Source organism: Candoia aspera, chromosome 2, assembly GCF_035149785.1.
Source record: "Candoia aspera isolate rCanAsp1 chromosome 2, rCanAsp1.hap2, whole genome shotgun sequence".
NCBI classification, from domain to species: domain Eukaryota; kingdom Metazoa; phylum Chordata; class Lepidosauria; order Squamata; family Boidae; genus Candoia; species Candoia aspera.
The window spans coordinates 185,218,688-185,234,010 of record NC_086154.1 but is presented as its reverse complement, the minus strand read 5'-3'; the positions used below and the strand labels follow the sequence as shown (position 1 = coordinate 185,234,010).

The 15,323-nt window shown below is 38.8% G+C and overlaps 1 protein-coding gene across 2 annotated transcripts in view; it reads left to right on the top strand.

Moving 5' to 3' along the window:
- Window positions 1-15,323, top strand: part of FOCAD (focadhesin) — a 153,567-nt gene that overhangs the window by 136,815 nt on the left and 1,429 nt on the right. For both annotated transcript variants that reach the window (XM_063295015.1, XM_063295016.1), the window contains 7 exons: window positions 1,380-1,495; window positions 1,860-2,120; window positions 4,095-4,184; window positions 5,576-5,753; window positions 10,365-10,462; window positions 12,821-13,069; window positions 15,194-15,269. In XM_063295015.1, coding sequence (XP_063151085.1) covers window positions 1,380-1,495; window positions 1,860-2,120; window positions 4,095-4,184; window positions 5,576-5,753; window positions 10,365-10,462; window positions 12,821-13,069; window positions 15,194-15,269 — 1,068 coding nt within the window. The remainder of the gene's footprint in view (window positions 1-1,379; window positions 1,496-1,859; window positions 2,121-4,094; window positions 4,185-5,575; window positions 5,754-10,364; window positions 10,463-12,820; window positions 13,070-15,193; window positions 15,270-15,323) is intronic.

Genomic DNA, 15,323 nt, shown 5'->3' with positions numbered 1-15,323 from the left:
ATCTAGGAAGGAGAAAGTTTTATACATTCAATGTATGACTTTCCCTGTATCTTAATAGGTTCCAGCACAGCATATATATGTGTGGTGTAATTTAAATTTCAAGGGGCAGAAGAAAGACAATTAGAACGAAAGTGCAGCATCCTTTCTTATATTACAGGACTTGGATACATGGTGGACAACTTGTCCTAACAGTGAGACACGCTGAGACGAGGAGTAGTTCTCTAATGTTTATTACTGCTACATAAACAGAAAATCCTAACAAACTGAAGAAGCGTGGGAAAAACCCAGACATATAAACCCCAAAGGCTAAGGCGGGCCTGATCTGTGTCTCTTTGAATGGCTGCTTAATTCCTCAATACTACACATGCGTTTTCCCCCCTGGATAGAGCCCCCTGCTCGCCATCCTTACTCATGACACAACTGGTTATGAATTCCTTTATTTCCTGAGCATTTATTCTCAGCTCATGTAATACCATTTTCACTACACTGTTTGTGATGTTGAAAGGTAGCCTTAAAGCTATAGAAAGAACACCTAAAGTCAAGTCAAGTTCTTCCATTCTAACATATTTAAAATGGTTTAAAGTCCTACTTGGTACTGGTCAATTAATGTACATTTTCTATTTATATGCTCCTGTAACTGGATTTTAGTTGTATTACAGTTTTAGAATAATTTTTGTAGCTCAATATTAAATCAGAATTTATTGCTTTAGTCTATTGAATTGTATATCTGCTGATATATAGGAGAAGGAAATATAAACCATGGCTATGAAATAGGTAAATAAGAGATAAAGTGCATCTCACTTGGTTTTCATTTTTGCACAGAACCAGGCAAACCCCCAGGAGAAGGAACAATCTAACAATCTTACACTTGAGACCAATTGCTTTCTTTCTTTAGTCTATAATGGTTGTTTCAACCAGGAAAGGGGATCACCACAAGTGCACGGCTTTTTGGCAATCCCTGTGCAAAAAAGGCTCCGGGTTAGGAACCCGGAGACTGTGAGTTCTAGTCCCGCCTGAGGCATGAAAGCCGGCTGGGTGACTTTGGGCCAGGCACTCTCATTCAGCCCAACAAACCTCACAGGGTTGTTGTTATGGGGAAAAGAGGAGGAGGAAGGAGTATTTGGTATGTTCGCCGCCTTGAGTTATTTATAAAAATAATAAAGGCAGGAAAGAAAGTAAGTAAGTAGGTAAGTAAGTAAGTAAGTAAGTAAGTAAGTAAATGAATGAATGAATGGATGAATGGATGAATGAATGAATGAATGTTTTCCGAGGCAGTGGAAATTCTCATGGCTGTTAGTTCATACAGGCTGGTGTTTTATTCCAAACCCTATTGCTGTACCTACCTATGGCTTCAACCCTCTTTGTCCTTTCTCTTTTAGGAGAAGAAATACAGGAGTCATGCATTGAACTAGCTGTGACCCAGGCCCAATCATCTCAGAATGCAGCAATGATTCTAGGGATGTGGGTGGCACCACCTCTGGTCTACAGTCTAAGTGTATGTGTTGTCCCTCTAATGGTTCTAATTCCCCAGTCTTGTGGGTGGAGGTGGGAAGACAACTCCTTTTGCTGTGTGGTTCCTCTACCATCAGTAATAAGAAATAAACCATATTTTAATGTTAGGTTAAAATAATGTTTTAATCTTTGTAATGTTTTAAAAAATAATCTTTTCTCTGAATGAAAAAGAAAAAAAATCCACAAATGTAATATAAAATCATGTTGGTTTGCGTATTCTTCAAACACATAAATGTATTGTTCAAAGCATTTGTTGAGAATAATACACTGAACGATCAACTATGGTTTAATGTTCTAATGCAGGTTAGATTCTTGTGAATCCCTAATGCTCTATGTTTGCTCATCAGGTACAAGCCAAGAAGTACCTTTTCACTTCCTTACCTCTGTGGATGAAATATGTAGCAGAAGACAAACAGCAGTTCTTCACTGAAGTCTTTATGGTGCAGCATTTTGAGACAAAGAACCAGCCAAAAAACCGAGACCTTTGCTGGAATATTTTGCAGGGACTCAGCCAAGCCATGAAATTTCCTAGCCCAACTCAGCACAGCTGGAGTTGTTTTTGCAAGACTGCTGGGAAGATATTTGAGCTTTTGCCAGATGAGATTTGGGTAAGGAAAAGTAAACATTTGAAGTATTAAAACTTTGCTGGAAAAGGCCTCATTTGGGAAGATAAAAGAGGTTGGTGAACTGGGATGGCTAGATGAAAAAGCATGAGCTCTGACGTATCCAGATATTCTACTGTGTACGATATTTTAACCAGAGCTTTCATGGAGGCTGCATTACACAAGAATGCTGTAGGATAATCTCCTGGATTTTTTAAAAGGAGACTGTGTCTAATTTGAGAATAATTTAGATCAACATTAGAAATGTCTGCTTCTCTGATTACTATACTGTTGAAATAGAGAATCAAATTTGATTCCATTGCTGCAAAAAGTAGCTATTAACTAATTAATTTGGCATTCTGTGGAAAGGATATTCACTGAACTAAGGTCATGTTAGAAACTGAAGCATTGAGTAAATAAGATTAATTGAAGTGTCATTTTGTAAAATTTTCTTTGAGACTTAAAATGGCAAGTATGTAAAATGGATTTAGAAATTGACCTACACTGTTAGTTTTAATTAATAGGCAAATTCATATTTAATTTTGACCATGAATTTAGAACTGAAATATGATTTCAGAATCTCTGAGGGTCTCCAGTCTTAATGGACAACACTGAAGCCCTCTTCACGTGTTGATTTGAACACATGCAGACAAAAAGAGGAGTGGGGCTATTCATGCTAGTCCCATCCCCCTCATCTTCTCATGTGCACGGGACTAGTTTCCTCACTCGAAGAATGACCACCTCCTGTTGATCAAGTCTAAAAAGGAGTTTATTATGTTTATTTATATATTTATTGTAAATTTTAACATTTACAATTAGGCACCCTGTTTTATCAAGAACATACTTCTCTGAATATCACATTCTTGAGGTCTAGGAAAATATAAAGAGGGTTGAAGTGGCAAGAAATGAAGGAAAAGAGAACTTGGCGGACAATCATCAGTCTATATATAGAGTGGTAAAGAAGATAGATGTGGCTTGTCCAGTATTAAAAATGCAGGAATATAGTCCTCCTTTGGCTCCCCCTATGCTTTCAGAACTTGGGTATATCTAGCTGCAGGATAAAAGGATTCCAAAACAATTTTGATTTTTGTATTTAGAGTCTGGTTAGTTACCAGTAACATAAGAACAAAGTTGTTGGACCAGATAGTATTAAAATCTGGGCCACAGCAGGGTTTTTTTTCCTCTTCATCTTAAAAATGGAGGCACACATGACATTCAGTGATACAAGCCTGTAACTCCCTATCAGCTGCCATGGCAATGGGGCATATTTCTTCCTTATAACTGCAGGATTGACCAGTTTATATTGCCTTTAATATCCCCTTCCCTATTAACTCTGCTTTTGTAGATTTTCCTGTATGTTGAAGCACGGGCTGCATTCAGGGAATTTCAATGCATTCGTTCTTTTTTCAAGATTTTGTTGCTTGCTTCATTGGTAGGAAGATGGTGAATGGTAGTTTCTGCTCCAACAGACACAGATTCCATTATTATTATTATTAGTAGTAGTAGTAGTAGTAGTAGTAATAGTATTTCCATTTTTCCTCTGGGAGTTCAGGATATTGCATATAGAGGTTTCTTATCATTTTATCCTTACAAAACAACCTGTGAAAAAAATTGCTGGGGTTAGGGTTAGGGTTGGTTTTTCATAATAATGTAAGTGTGTGCATAGTCTAAGAATCACTAGTTTTGACCAGTCTTACATTAGTAAATAGAGATATCACAGTGGACATTTACAATACTGTATTTATTACAGCTCTCTCATTCCTTCATTTTCCAATAACCTCAAGATAGTTTTGGTCAGTGCTTGAAGTATTATTGTTTCTTGTACATGGTATTATTTATTCCCATTAGTATCACTGATAACACTAATCAAGTAAAGGTTTAGAATTTGAAACAGAAAAATACTAAGATCGTATGTTCATAACATAATCACTTTTCTGGCTTGGCTTAGATTAAATCATATGTTTGTTTTTACTTCTTCAGCAAAATGATGTAAAGATGTACATACATGCAGCAAAATGTCTTTCGGAAATGGTTGATACAGAAATTGAACAGATTACAGAAGTCTCAAAGGTAGATGCATTTTAGCTTTATAAATACTTTATGGAGAGGGACAATTCTTTCTCTATACTGTTCTACATAACATTATCATTGCGAAGTATAGGTGCATATAGTAAGGCAGGTTTTAACTATGTTTTTAAGAGATATTAATTTGCAAATATATTTTAAACTCGACACAATTTGAAAATGGTATTTGAGTAATACTGCCTAGAGTCACTTGTTTTGATGGGCGGCTATAGAAATTAATCAATCAAATACCTTAATTGTATTTTATTTATTTCCTAATAATGTTGTAAAAAAAGACCACTTCTTGGTTAACGCATCCAGTTTAGACATAGGTATTGAACTAAAATCTTGTTAACCTTAAAACAATGGTTTAAAAGAAGATACCATTCACAAAATTAAAATTATGTACATGGTTTTCTTAAAGAAAGTAACATGCTGGGGAACTAGTTCTGGATCCTGCTGAGGGAGGCAGAGTGGCTTTAATTTACTACTCCTACCCCCACCAGTCAGAAACAGTATTGGTGGCTCTACATGGGAGGAACAGAGACAAATGGCGAGAGAGAGAGAGAGACTGAAGAAGAGTTGCTCCCAGTAGTTGTACAGTTTATGTTTTGAGTGCTGAGCCACTTTTTGTTTACAACCTTGCTTTTTAATAAAGGAGATTATCTCTCTGAACTAACTTGCAGCAGTATGACGATTCCAGCTGTTCTTTATTCACTATATCAGAATCATTCTTGTATGAAGAGAAGTAATGCTATCCTTTGTATATAGTATATTTAACATTACTTTCCCCCTCAGAGCTATTCTTGAAATGCTCTGACCCCTGTGAATCATAGTTTGTAATCTAGGATGTATTTTTGTGAAAGCATTTTTATTTTGTATCCCTCAAGGCTGATTTACTTCACTTTATTTATTAGTATTAACTATTGATTCAAAACAACAATTGTGCAACTCTGCATACTGTATTTTACACAACCTAATTGATTCATAACCATAATTGGAGAGCCCTTTAAATCCATGGCTGTAATCTGTGAATCATAAAGTAATCATGATTTAAATTAACTGTGATTTACATGTGCACATATATAATACGTGCATGGAAGGAAAGAAAAAGGATTTAATTCATAAGGAGTTGGGAAGAATATGTATGAAACTGCTTCTTGATTTGCAGATTAGAGTATGCCCAAATATATCTTCAATATTACATCTTTGTTAATTTGAAATTCAGGAGCATCACCAGAAAGATACTCAGCAGAGAACTGTTTTCTGATTATGCAGTGTCTCCTTTTCTGAGAAATCCTAAGGAAATGTTTCCTCTCTTCAGTTAATAATGAATAAGAGCTTAGACCGTAGAGCCTGTTTCCTATTTTTCATCCATTTCATGGTTTGTTTTGCAGAGCAGTTTGGAAAAGGTTGCATTTGTCAGAGTTTATTTAGTTTCTCAAGGCAGATTTCCTTTACTGAGATGGAATGATGTGATTAGTATTGCGGCTGGGTGCCAACAGGAAGAAACCATTGTGTGGATGCTGCTGAACAGCTTTTACCACGCACGGATCCTGAGCCATGAAAACACTGGTAAGAACTCCTGGCACGAGGAACCTGGGTGATCTACTAATCTCCACTTGCTATAATTACTAATAGTATAGTCATTATCAAACCCCCTTTTGTTTGTATTTACGAATTGTTTTCTCCCAAGCCCTTCTGTAGAACCATGCATGTGCAATTACTCCCTCCCCACTTCCTCCTCCACTCCCTCCCCACTTCCTCCTCCACTCCCCCCTATTTCTACGGTTCCAGGCAGACATCAGAAAGATGGAGATTTATTGAACTGCGAGTAGACTGCATTTGGCCTTCATAAATTGTGCTAGGTCAGCATAAATTCCTGGTGCATATTATTTACAGCCCTCTTAAGAGTATGCCCGCTTTCAGATTTCCTGAATGTTGGCATATCTTTTCCACTTAATTTTATCAGAGCTTCTTGTGGGTCTTACCAATACATAAAGAGAGTCTGAGTGAAGAAGTAACATCAAAATTTGGTACTTGTTTCACTTATTTCATAAAGTCGTCCATCTAGCAATGTGCCAGTGTAAAAAAAGTAATCCCCCTCATGTCCCTATCCAGTCAATTCATTAAACAGATTTCGACCAGTCCTGCCCTATATAAATCTCACAAACTTTGGCTCCCCTCATCACCATGACATTCTCACCAGACAGATTCTAGAAACACATCATGTCCTGCTCTAAAGAAGTTTTTGAAGACCTTTATTAGAAGTTATTGATACCTATCAATTTGAAAAAAGTTACATACAAAACAATTTATAAAGCTCTGGGCTTTACTGATATACAGTCAGAGACACAGTGTTGAAATGGAGGAGACTTGGGGCAATAGTGAATCTTCTCAAGAGTGGTTGTCATGTCCCAGTTGATCCAAGAACACAGCATAAGATCATCCAGGAAGTCACAAAGGAGCCCTGAACAACATATTAGGATATGCATGCCTCTCTCACCCTGGCTAAATTTAGTGTTCATAAATCCACGATCGGAGAAATACTGGATAAAAATGGGATTCATGGAAGAGTAGCAAGGTGGAAGTCATTGCTTCATAAGAGAAATGTTGATGCTTGTTTGATGATGTTTCCAAGAAGCACTTGGATATCCTTCAGACTACTAGAGGAAAGTTTTATGGATAGATGAGTTAAAATTCTTGTGGCTACAGGGATGTCGTTATGTCTGGTGGAAACCAGACACCACATTGTACTATAGGAACCTCAGTTGTCAAGTGTGGAGGTGGTAGTGTCATGGTTTGGAAGTGTTTTGCTGCCTTAGGACCTGAACAACTTGCCATCACTGAAGGAAGCATTACTTCTGCTTTCTGTCAAAAATTCTGCAAAAGACTATCAAGCTACCTGTCCATCAGCTGAAATGCAAGTTGATAATGCAATGAATCATTGACCCCAAATATACAAGCAAGTCTACAAGAGAATGGATAATGAAGAATGGATTTGGTGTTTTGGAATGGCCAAGTGGAAGTCCAGATCTAAACCCCGTAGAAATGCTGTGGCAGGATTAGAAGTAGCAACAAAGAAATGTTGTGACACCTCCATAAAAATATACTTTTACATGGAAAGGGGAGCCCTCAAGGAAAGGGTTGTGATGGTAATAAAGAAGGTTTTGTCTTTAAAAGCTTGCAAAGAAAACTTCTGTCTGTTGTGCTTCTGGAAGTTCCAGCTGTTGCTATTTTGAAGCTCAACTGTCCAAACTCATAACAGCATTTCTATTCCATTCTTAAAAGATTGGAAAGCCCTTCACATCTATTATTGTTGCTGCTTCATCTTGCAGAAGGAAAGGAGTAACCAGCTGGAAAGCCTGCAAATGCTTCTTCAGGGTGTCCCAGCATTGCAAATGCTTGGGGAAAAAATCTCAGGTGTTTCTGAGAGATTTTACAGTGGTACACTGAGTATTTGTTAGTTACTGAAATGATAGCTAGAAAAAGTAGCATATATGTTAACCACAACTAAGTATTATTATTACTATTATTACCATTAACATACTATTCTCCCCCCCCCACACACACACCACAGAGCATTTTATAAAAGAATAGTAAGAACAATCTTAAATAAAACCATCTGAGTCTTAAAAGCCGATGAAAAAATTGAAGTAACATGAAGTAAGCCATCTGTAAGGCAATCTGGTTTGGAAGAGTTGTTATCCTACAAACGCCTGTATGAATGGGCGCATCTTCAGTTCTGTAAAATTGAAGTATACAGATTGAGTAATATTAGGGGAGTTGAGATTTTAAGTTTTTGAATCCAAAGCTATCAGAGGTTAATAGGTGGATGTCAACACCTTAAACTGAGGATAGAAATTCACAAGTAGGCAGTGCAGCATTTTTAGCACTAGTGTTACGAAGACCAATTCACTTAACAATCAATTAAATAAGTTCTGATCAATTGCAGCTGCCAGACCAACTTCAAGAATAGCCCAATGTGACATACACTGCAGTAATCTGAGAGATCATTATAGCATGGATCAGTGAGGCTAAATAATCCTTGTCTTCATGGGGTCATGGCTCCTGCACCATCTGAAATTGAGTCTAGATTTTTTTGTGTGGCCACAGAGGCTATTCGTTAAAAGAGAGAGCGACAGACAGACAGACTCTGGAATCAAGGAGAGCCCCCAAGGGACACAGGTGTTCCTTCAGACTGCTACTTCAGTCAAAAGAAATCATCTTCCTAATTTCTAAATTTAAGAACCACCTATCCACTCTAAGCCCATTTTCTCTTAACTCATCTTCAGTTTGTTGAGCCTTAGATCTTTATTGCTTCCAAGCAATTCTCAAAAACCTGCAGACTTCACTGGTTCAGATGGAAAGGAGATACGGAATTTAGTGCCTTATATGTAAAACAGTTTCTGTAGCTGTATGTGTGTGTGCCTTCAAGTCAGTGTTGGCTCCAGGGGACTGCCTGAACAAGTCCCTGCAGTTTTCTTGGCAAGGTTTTTAGGAAGTGGTTTGCCATTGCCTGCCGCCTAGGGCTGAGAGAAAGTGATTGGCCCAAAGTCATCCAGATGCTTTGTGCCTAAGGTAGGACTAGAACGCGTGGCCTCCCAGTTTCTAGCCTGGTACCTTAACCACTACACCAAACTGGCTCTTGTCTATAGTTGCAAAATAGTAATTATAAAATACAGCAGTTTCCACTGAGTCAGGCTCCAGTCCTGGTTTCTACATGTCCATGTCAGTTTCTTGGCAACTACATAGAAGTTGTTTCCATTGCCATCATCTGGTATGCTTTCTGATTGCCATGTCTCTCCTACCATTCTGGGATTTCCTGGTTGTTTCTCATCCAAGAACTAACGAGATGCTGCCATCTACTGACAATTAGAAAATACTTAAATAAAATTAATATTCTGGCTATATAAACACAAGTGCTCCAAATCCCAGTATGCACATCACCGTCAGTATATCTGGAGGGCATGTAGCTAAGGAATTGTTACCTGTATGTGATGGAATGTGAGGGTAACCTTGGAAGATGGGGGGAAGAGATGCTGCCTAGGGAATGATCAGATAAAAGAGAAAGGAGCCCACAACAGAGTAACAGCCATAGAAAGAAACTTAGGAAGGGCCCACCCTAATTACTCAGGTGGTAAATAGGGAGGGCGGGAGATTTGTACTTTCAGACTTGCAACATTCTGTTAATGTAGCCTTACAATAAAATAGAATTAGCTCATGTAATTTTGTTTCCTTCCTAGTGTTTCTGGGAGGGCTGATGCTGTATTACAGTTGGAAATGTGGGAAAGATGTCCATAATGTTATGATTATGGATAGTTCAAAGAGCAGGTGGCAGTTGTGGCCAGGTGGGCCTTTGTGCAACTTCATGTTGTGTACCAGTTATGCCCTTTCCTGGATCGAGAGGCCCTCTGAACAGTCACTCATGCTCTGGTCATCTCCCACATAGACTACTGCAATGTGCTGTACATGGGGCTACCCTTGAAGAGTATCCAGAAGCTTCAGCTGGTCCAGAATGTGGCCATGCGGGCAGTTATGGGTGCCCCAAGATCGGCACATGTGACACCACTGCTGCGTGAGCTGCACTGGGTGCCAGTTTGCTTCTGGGTCCAATTCAAGGTGTTGGTTATGACCTTTAAAGCCCTACATGGCATGGGGCCAGGCTACCTGAGGGACCATCTCATCCCCGTAACATCAACCCGTCCCACCAGGTCATGCAGAGAGGGCATGCTACGGACCCCGCCGGTAAGGGAATTCCACTTGGCGGGGTCCAGGAGGCAGGCCTTCTCTGCAGTGGCACCCGCCCCCTGGAACATTCTGCCTGCAGAGGTGAGGCTGGCCCCTTCGCTCCCAGCCTTCTGGAAGGATTTGAAGACCTGGTTCTGCCACCTGGCCTGGGATGGGAAGGGCAATAGCTCTTCCTGGCGGTGGCTGGTGTTGCAGAGTCCTCCCGAATGTAATCTTCGCCACTTGGATTTTATATTTATTATTATTATGTCAGTTATTCATTTTGTAATTTATGCGCTGATGGTTATAAATGGTCAATTTTACTGTAAACCACCCAGAGTCCCCCTTTTTGGGGGGAGATGGGCGGTGATAGAAATTTGAATAATAATAAATAAATAAATTATAGCATCTGAAAATGGGTGTGTGATTTTGACCTCTGTGCTTTTGCTTTTACAGGAGTTTTAAAAAGAATGGAGTGGCTCTTGGAACTGATGGGATATATTAGAAAAGGTTCCTTAAATACAACAGCTATGCAAAATGTTTCTCCCCAAGAGGTACATTGCTGAAAAATTGTATTTTGTTTTCAGAGAAGGGGAACAGGTTTAATTTTGTTATTTAAACTCTTTCTGAGGAATACCGGGTAATGTTTGCTTTGGGAGAAGACCATTTTATTACTTCCATAATGTAAATGTCAGCTTGCTGACAAAATACTGTATATCAAAATAATATTTTGGGACTCATGTTTAAAATTTGGAAATTGACTATCTGGAATGCCTGAAGAGTGATGGAATCTCAGAAGAAAATATTTTGGATATACATCTAGAAGTAGCTGCAATTAAAATTCAAAATACTTTGAGGATTCATAGAGCCATCTGTATAATTTGCTCCGCAAATTATTTAGCTGAATTGAATTGTTTACATCATTAATATTATCATTATCATTATAATCCCCAATGCAAGGTGTAACTAAATATAATCTCTACAAACAAAGGCGTAGGGAGTGGAAATCAAGGAAAATGTATCCAAAGACGTCCTACTCCCCACCCCACCGCTTCTCTTATAGGCTAGAAAACTGCCAGCCAGACTTTGACTTTGCGTATTTATTTTCTTTTCCATTAATGTCAGCAGGGGAAGTAGAATTCTGGAAAATCTGGCATATGATGTGTTCTTAATTAATGAGACACCAATATTTGAACCATAGTTTCTTGAACAGTAGCCTGGTACTCATAAAGCACTGAGTTTTATTTAGATCACTTTAAGCCAAAAACACACACACGATAGCTTAGCATTTTTTATGAACCAGGTTAAATTCTGCCCTGTGACTCCAGTACAGATTCTTCCTTTTCCCCAGACTAGCATAGAATTACTTTATTAAGTTACAGTCCTGTACATACTTTACTGTGAATAAGCCCCATGAAGATAGAGGGACTTGCTTCTGGCTAGGTTTTTGTGTGATTGGTCCCATGCATTTACTGCCAGAATCACAAATGAAAGCTATAGTGGAAGTGGTAGTTATTTCATACAGCAATTAGCCTAAAGCTTAAACCTACAGTATTACTAAGAAACCCTCCTGCAATTCAGTGCCATGTTAGTAAATGTTGACATTATTTGTGACTTAGAAAAGTCAAAGCGTTTCATGTACCTTATCTAGACATTCACACTATGGTCCTTTGAATCAGGATTTTTACTCCACCACACTATGTTTTTTTTCCTAGGTGGATTAGTGACATTTACTTGGCCAAGGCCACTGACTGCATAATAGATAGGTTGATTTGGAAAGCATCTGTACTGTACTTCAGGAACTACTCTTGGACCAGAATGCAGAAAAATCCAATTTACAGTTCATTATCTTATCTTAGTGACATACTTAGTGACATAGTATGACAGCTATGTGACACACTAAGATGTCACATAGCTGTCATACTCTGGTGGCTCTTTCAGATATAAATAGAGGCCTTGTGTACTGAATACTTTATAGGGCTGTGCAGCACTTTGGAATCAAAGACAAAAAGGGCGTATAGGAGCACTTGCTCAGTACTTGTCTGCAACTCATTAAAGCAGCTGCATCTTTTCCAGGATTGTATGGGTGCTGTCTGCAGCTGCAGCATGATCCTGGGAAAAGCTTTAAGGAGATGCAAACAAATGTTACGTGCATGCCTTGTATCTTCTGCAGCACCTTCTGGCCTTCAAGTCTGAATACATATAGCCCTATTTTTATTTCTTATATATCTGTTAGGTCTATACCTCACCTTTCCTTCAGGATTCAAGGCAGTGTACAGAACATTCCCTCCTCCAATTTTGCTCTGCATAACCATCTTGTGAAGTAGGTGGGGCTGAGGGAAAGTGACTGACCCAAAGTCACTTAGTGGGCTTCTGTGGCTGAGGATGGGATAGAACCTGGGTTTCCCCAGTGCCAGTCCAACACCGTAACCACACCACAGCCCAAGTAGCTACCATCTTTGTCTTACCACCAAACCTACAAACTGGCGCATTCCTTTGATAAGAGTAATAAAATATGATCCTCCAGATTTCAACTCTGGAATTCCCTGCACTATAGTTATTGCATCGTTAATGTGTGTGCTAATAGTACTTTGTGAAGAAACTTTTATATTAGATGAACAGGATTATTTCCAGCATAGCAATTATATGCTATAAAATCTTGTACTTAGTTATTTCTACAAGCTCAAATTGGTCTTTCTAGAAATGAAGAAGTTCCTAAGTTTCTTTTCCTCCAGCCTGACAAATTTCATACAATATCTCATCTTTAAAAAATTGTACTACCTTTAAGATGATTAAAATATTCTGGTAACATTCTTCTTGTTAAATGTTTGAACTCTATAAATTGTGGCTTTCTAGACCTTTCTGGACTTCACCGACCCTGTTAGCAAAATGTGCATCTGTTTCCTGTTTAGGCTGTCAGCTTCCTGTTGTGGATTTTCGCCGCTTGTGTGGTTGCCTGGGCTGATCATGCTATGCCGATGCTACTTGGCCTTACTGCAGATTGGTCTGCCTGGCCGAGCGAAGCAACAGATGGAGTCTTTGCACATGGCTTAGGCAAGCGTCCAGTGGATACTTTGGCAGTCAAGGAGATACTCACCCTCCTTCCAGGTAGTTTGCAAATTCTCTTGGCCAAAGAGCCTTGGAAAGAACAAACACCAAAGGTATGTGCTCTAAGTTGCATATCTTCACTGAAGTCATGCTGCACTTGAACTATTTTTAATTGATTGAATTCAGTATTGACATTCAGAAGACTGTCTAGGTGGAATTTTTATGCAGCTGGCCATCCAAGTCACTTATAGTGGTATTTGCATACAATATAATTACTAAGAGTAACACCAGCCAGTGGAAAGTTCCACCAGATACAGCTGAACGGGGACAATTAAAATGTTTTAAAGGTGTCAAAAATGAACTTGGGAGAATTTAGAAAAAAATATTTTTTTCTAAAAAATCTACAGAGGAAAACAGTCGTCCATGTTCTGGACAGAAATCATGAAAACCAGGGCTGCCACTACGATGTCTTGCACTAGCTCATTCACCAGTCTGATCTCCTAAAGTGAAAGAATCCGTTGCGGGGTCTGATCCACCAGCAGCTGGGCTCACGTACAGTAGAAATAGGCATCTGTAGATTACAGCAGTATATCAATGCAATCATTAAATAAATCCATAAACATTTTGACAAATCATTGTCTAGTTCTAAAAGCTGTAGGTACATTCTCTTCCTGACCATAAATAAGACCACCATGTCTCTGCATTATAATATTAAGACCTGACTTCAGTTTATGTTTGTAGTTGTATCTGTTTTATAGAGGGAACTGATGCTGAAAGAAAGAATTCCCGTCACCCTTTCGTCTTTCCCGATACACTTTTCAGGACACTGTAACAACTTCCTAGCTATGAACTTGTTCAGACTGAGGTGCAGATGTCTGGAACCTTGGCAGCTTCAAACTGTAGTGATTCCTATCCAGCTTAGCATAAGCTGTAAGCAGCATGTGGAAAACTGCAGCATTCTCCCAAAATCTTTCCAGTGAAAAGCCCTCAATATGAGAAGGGCTTGGCATGACTGAAATTAGGACTGGGCATAAAAGTGCTTTGGAGCAAAGAGAGCTCCATGTAGCATGTATCTGCAGATCTTTAAGTGAAATTCATATTTCCCAGTATTGCACGAGCGCCCTTCATAGCTACTGGGGTTGCACTGGAGGGTAGCCATGCAATCCTGGGAAAAGGCACTGTTGCTCTCAGGAGTTGCACAGAGGTGCTGTGCAAGCAAGCATGCTCTGAAGTACCTGTTTGCCTTTGGTTCTGAAGTGCTGCCCAGCCCTAACAGATTTATCACATATGCAGACTTAGTTCACAGTTCCTCCTGAAAAGTTTCCCACTGTCCCATGAATAATGGCTCAAACTCCAGCCAGGTCACAATGCATCTGTTTGGAGAGAGGGCAAGTTAAAAAATAAAAATAGAAAACATCCATGGGTAGGTCTCTTACCTATGATTAATGCCAAGCTGTGCTTCATATAGGGTATGAACATACTCACTGTTAAACATTAATTACAAACTGGGATTTGAAGCTATGGCCTTGCAGTAAGTTTACAAATAATGATTAATTTTTCAAAAGTCCTGAAAAACTAGCAGCAATGCTGTTTTTCCTTACTTGCAAGGTAACATGCAGCTGTTATCTCTATATGCCCTCTAATGTGAACATAGATCAGCATGCATGATAAGTCAGTTTGCCAGTAGAACTGAGAACTTGAATCAGTGTTAAGGCAAGACTTAGTACGCTTATCAAAGTTGAGCATTGTGGCTTAGTGTGGCAAAGGGGTAAAATGTGATAAATTATATGTTTACTGTTTAATGTTCACCCTGTTTTATCATTTCTAAGAAGCAGGGTTGTGTTTTGTTTGTTTTTCGCTTTTCAAAGGAATGATTAAATACCCCCCTTCTTTCCATTGTATTTTTGCTTGTTCTCATCAGGGGTATGTTGAATTGTCATTAAAATGGATGTCATATGAAACTGTTTGGACTTCATATTTGAAGTCCAGATATATATTTAAGCAATTATGACCATTTCTGAATTAACTTGCCAGCTTTAATTAAAGCAGCTTTCTCCAATTTTTGCCCTCATAATGCTTTGGACTACAATTCCCATCTGCATCTATCAAGGTAATCAGTGACTGCTAAGTTGGCAATAATTGTATTCTGACATGTCTGGACAAAGTTGAGGAAGGCTTGATTATGTTATTTAGATTAAGAAATAATTCTAACATTTGAGCTTTAAATTTATTCACAGTTTATTGACTGGCTGTTTAGCCTAATGGAGAATGCTAATGAAACACTGACCCAGTCTTCCAGAGATCTTTTGAAAGGTATTGTAGAGACTGAGTTACTAACAGACTTCCAACTTGGGTAGACAACAACAA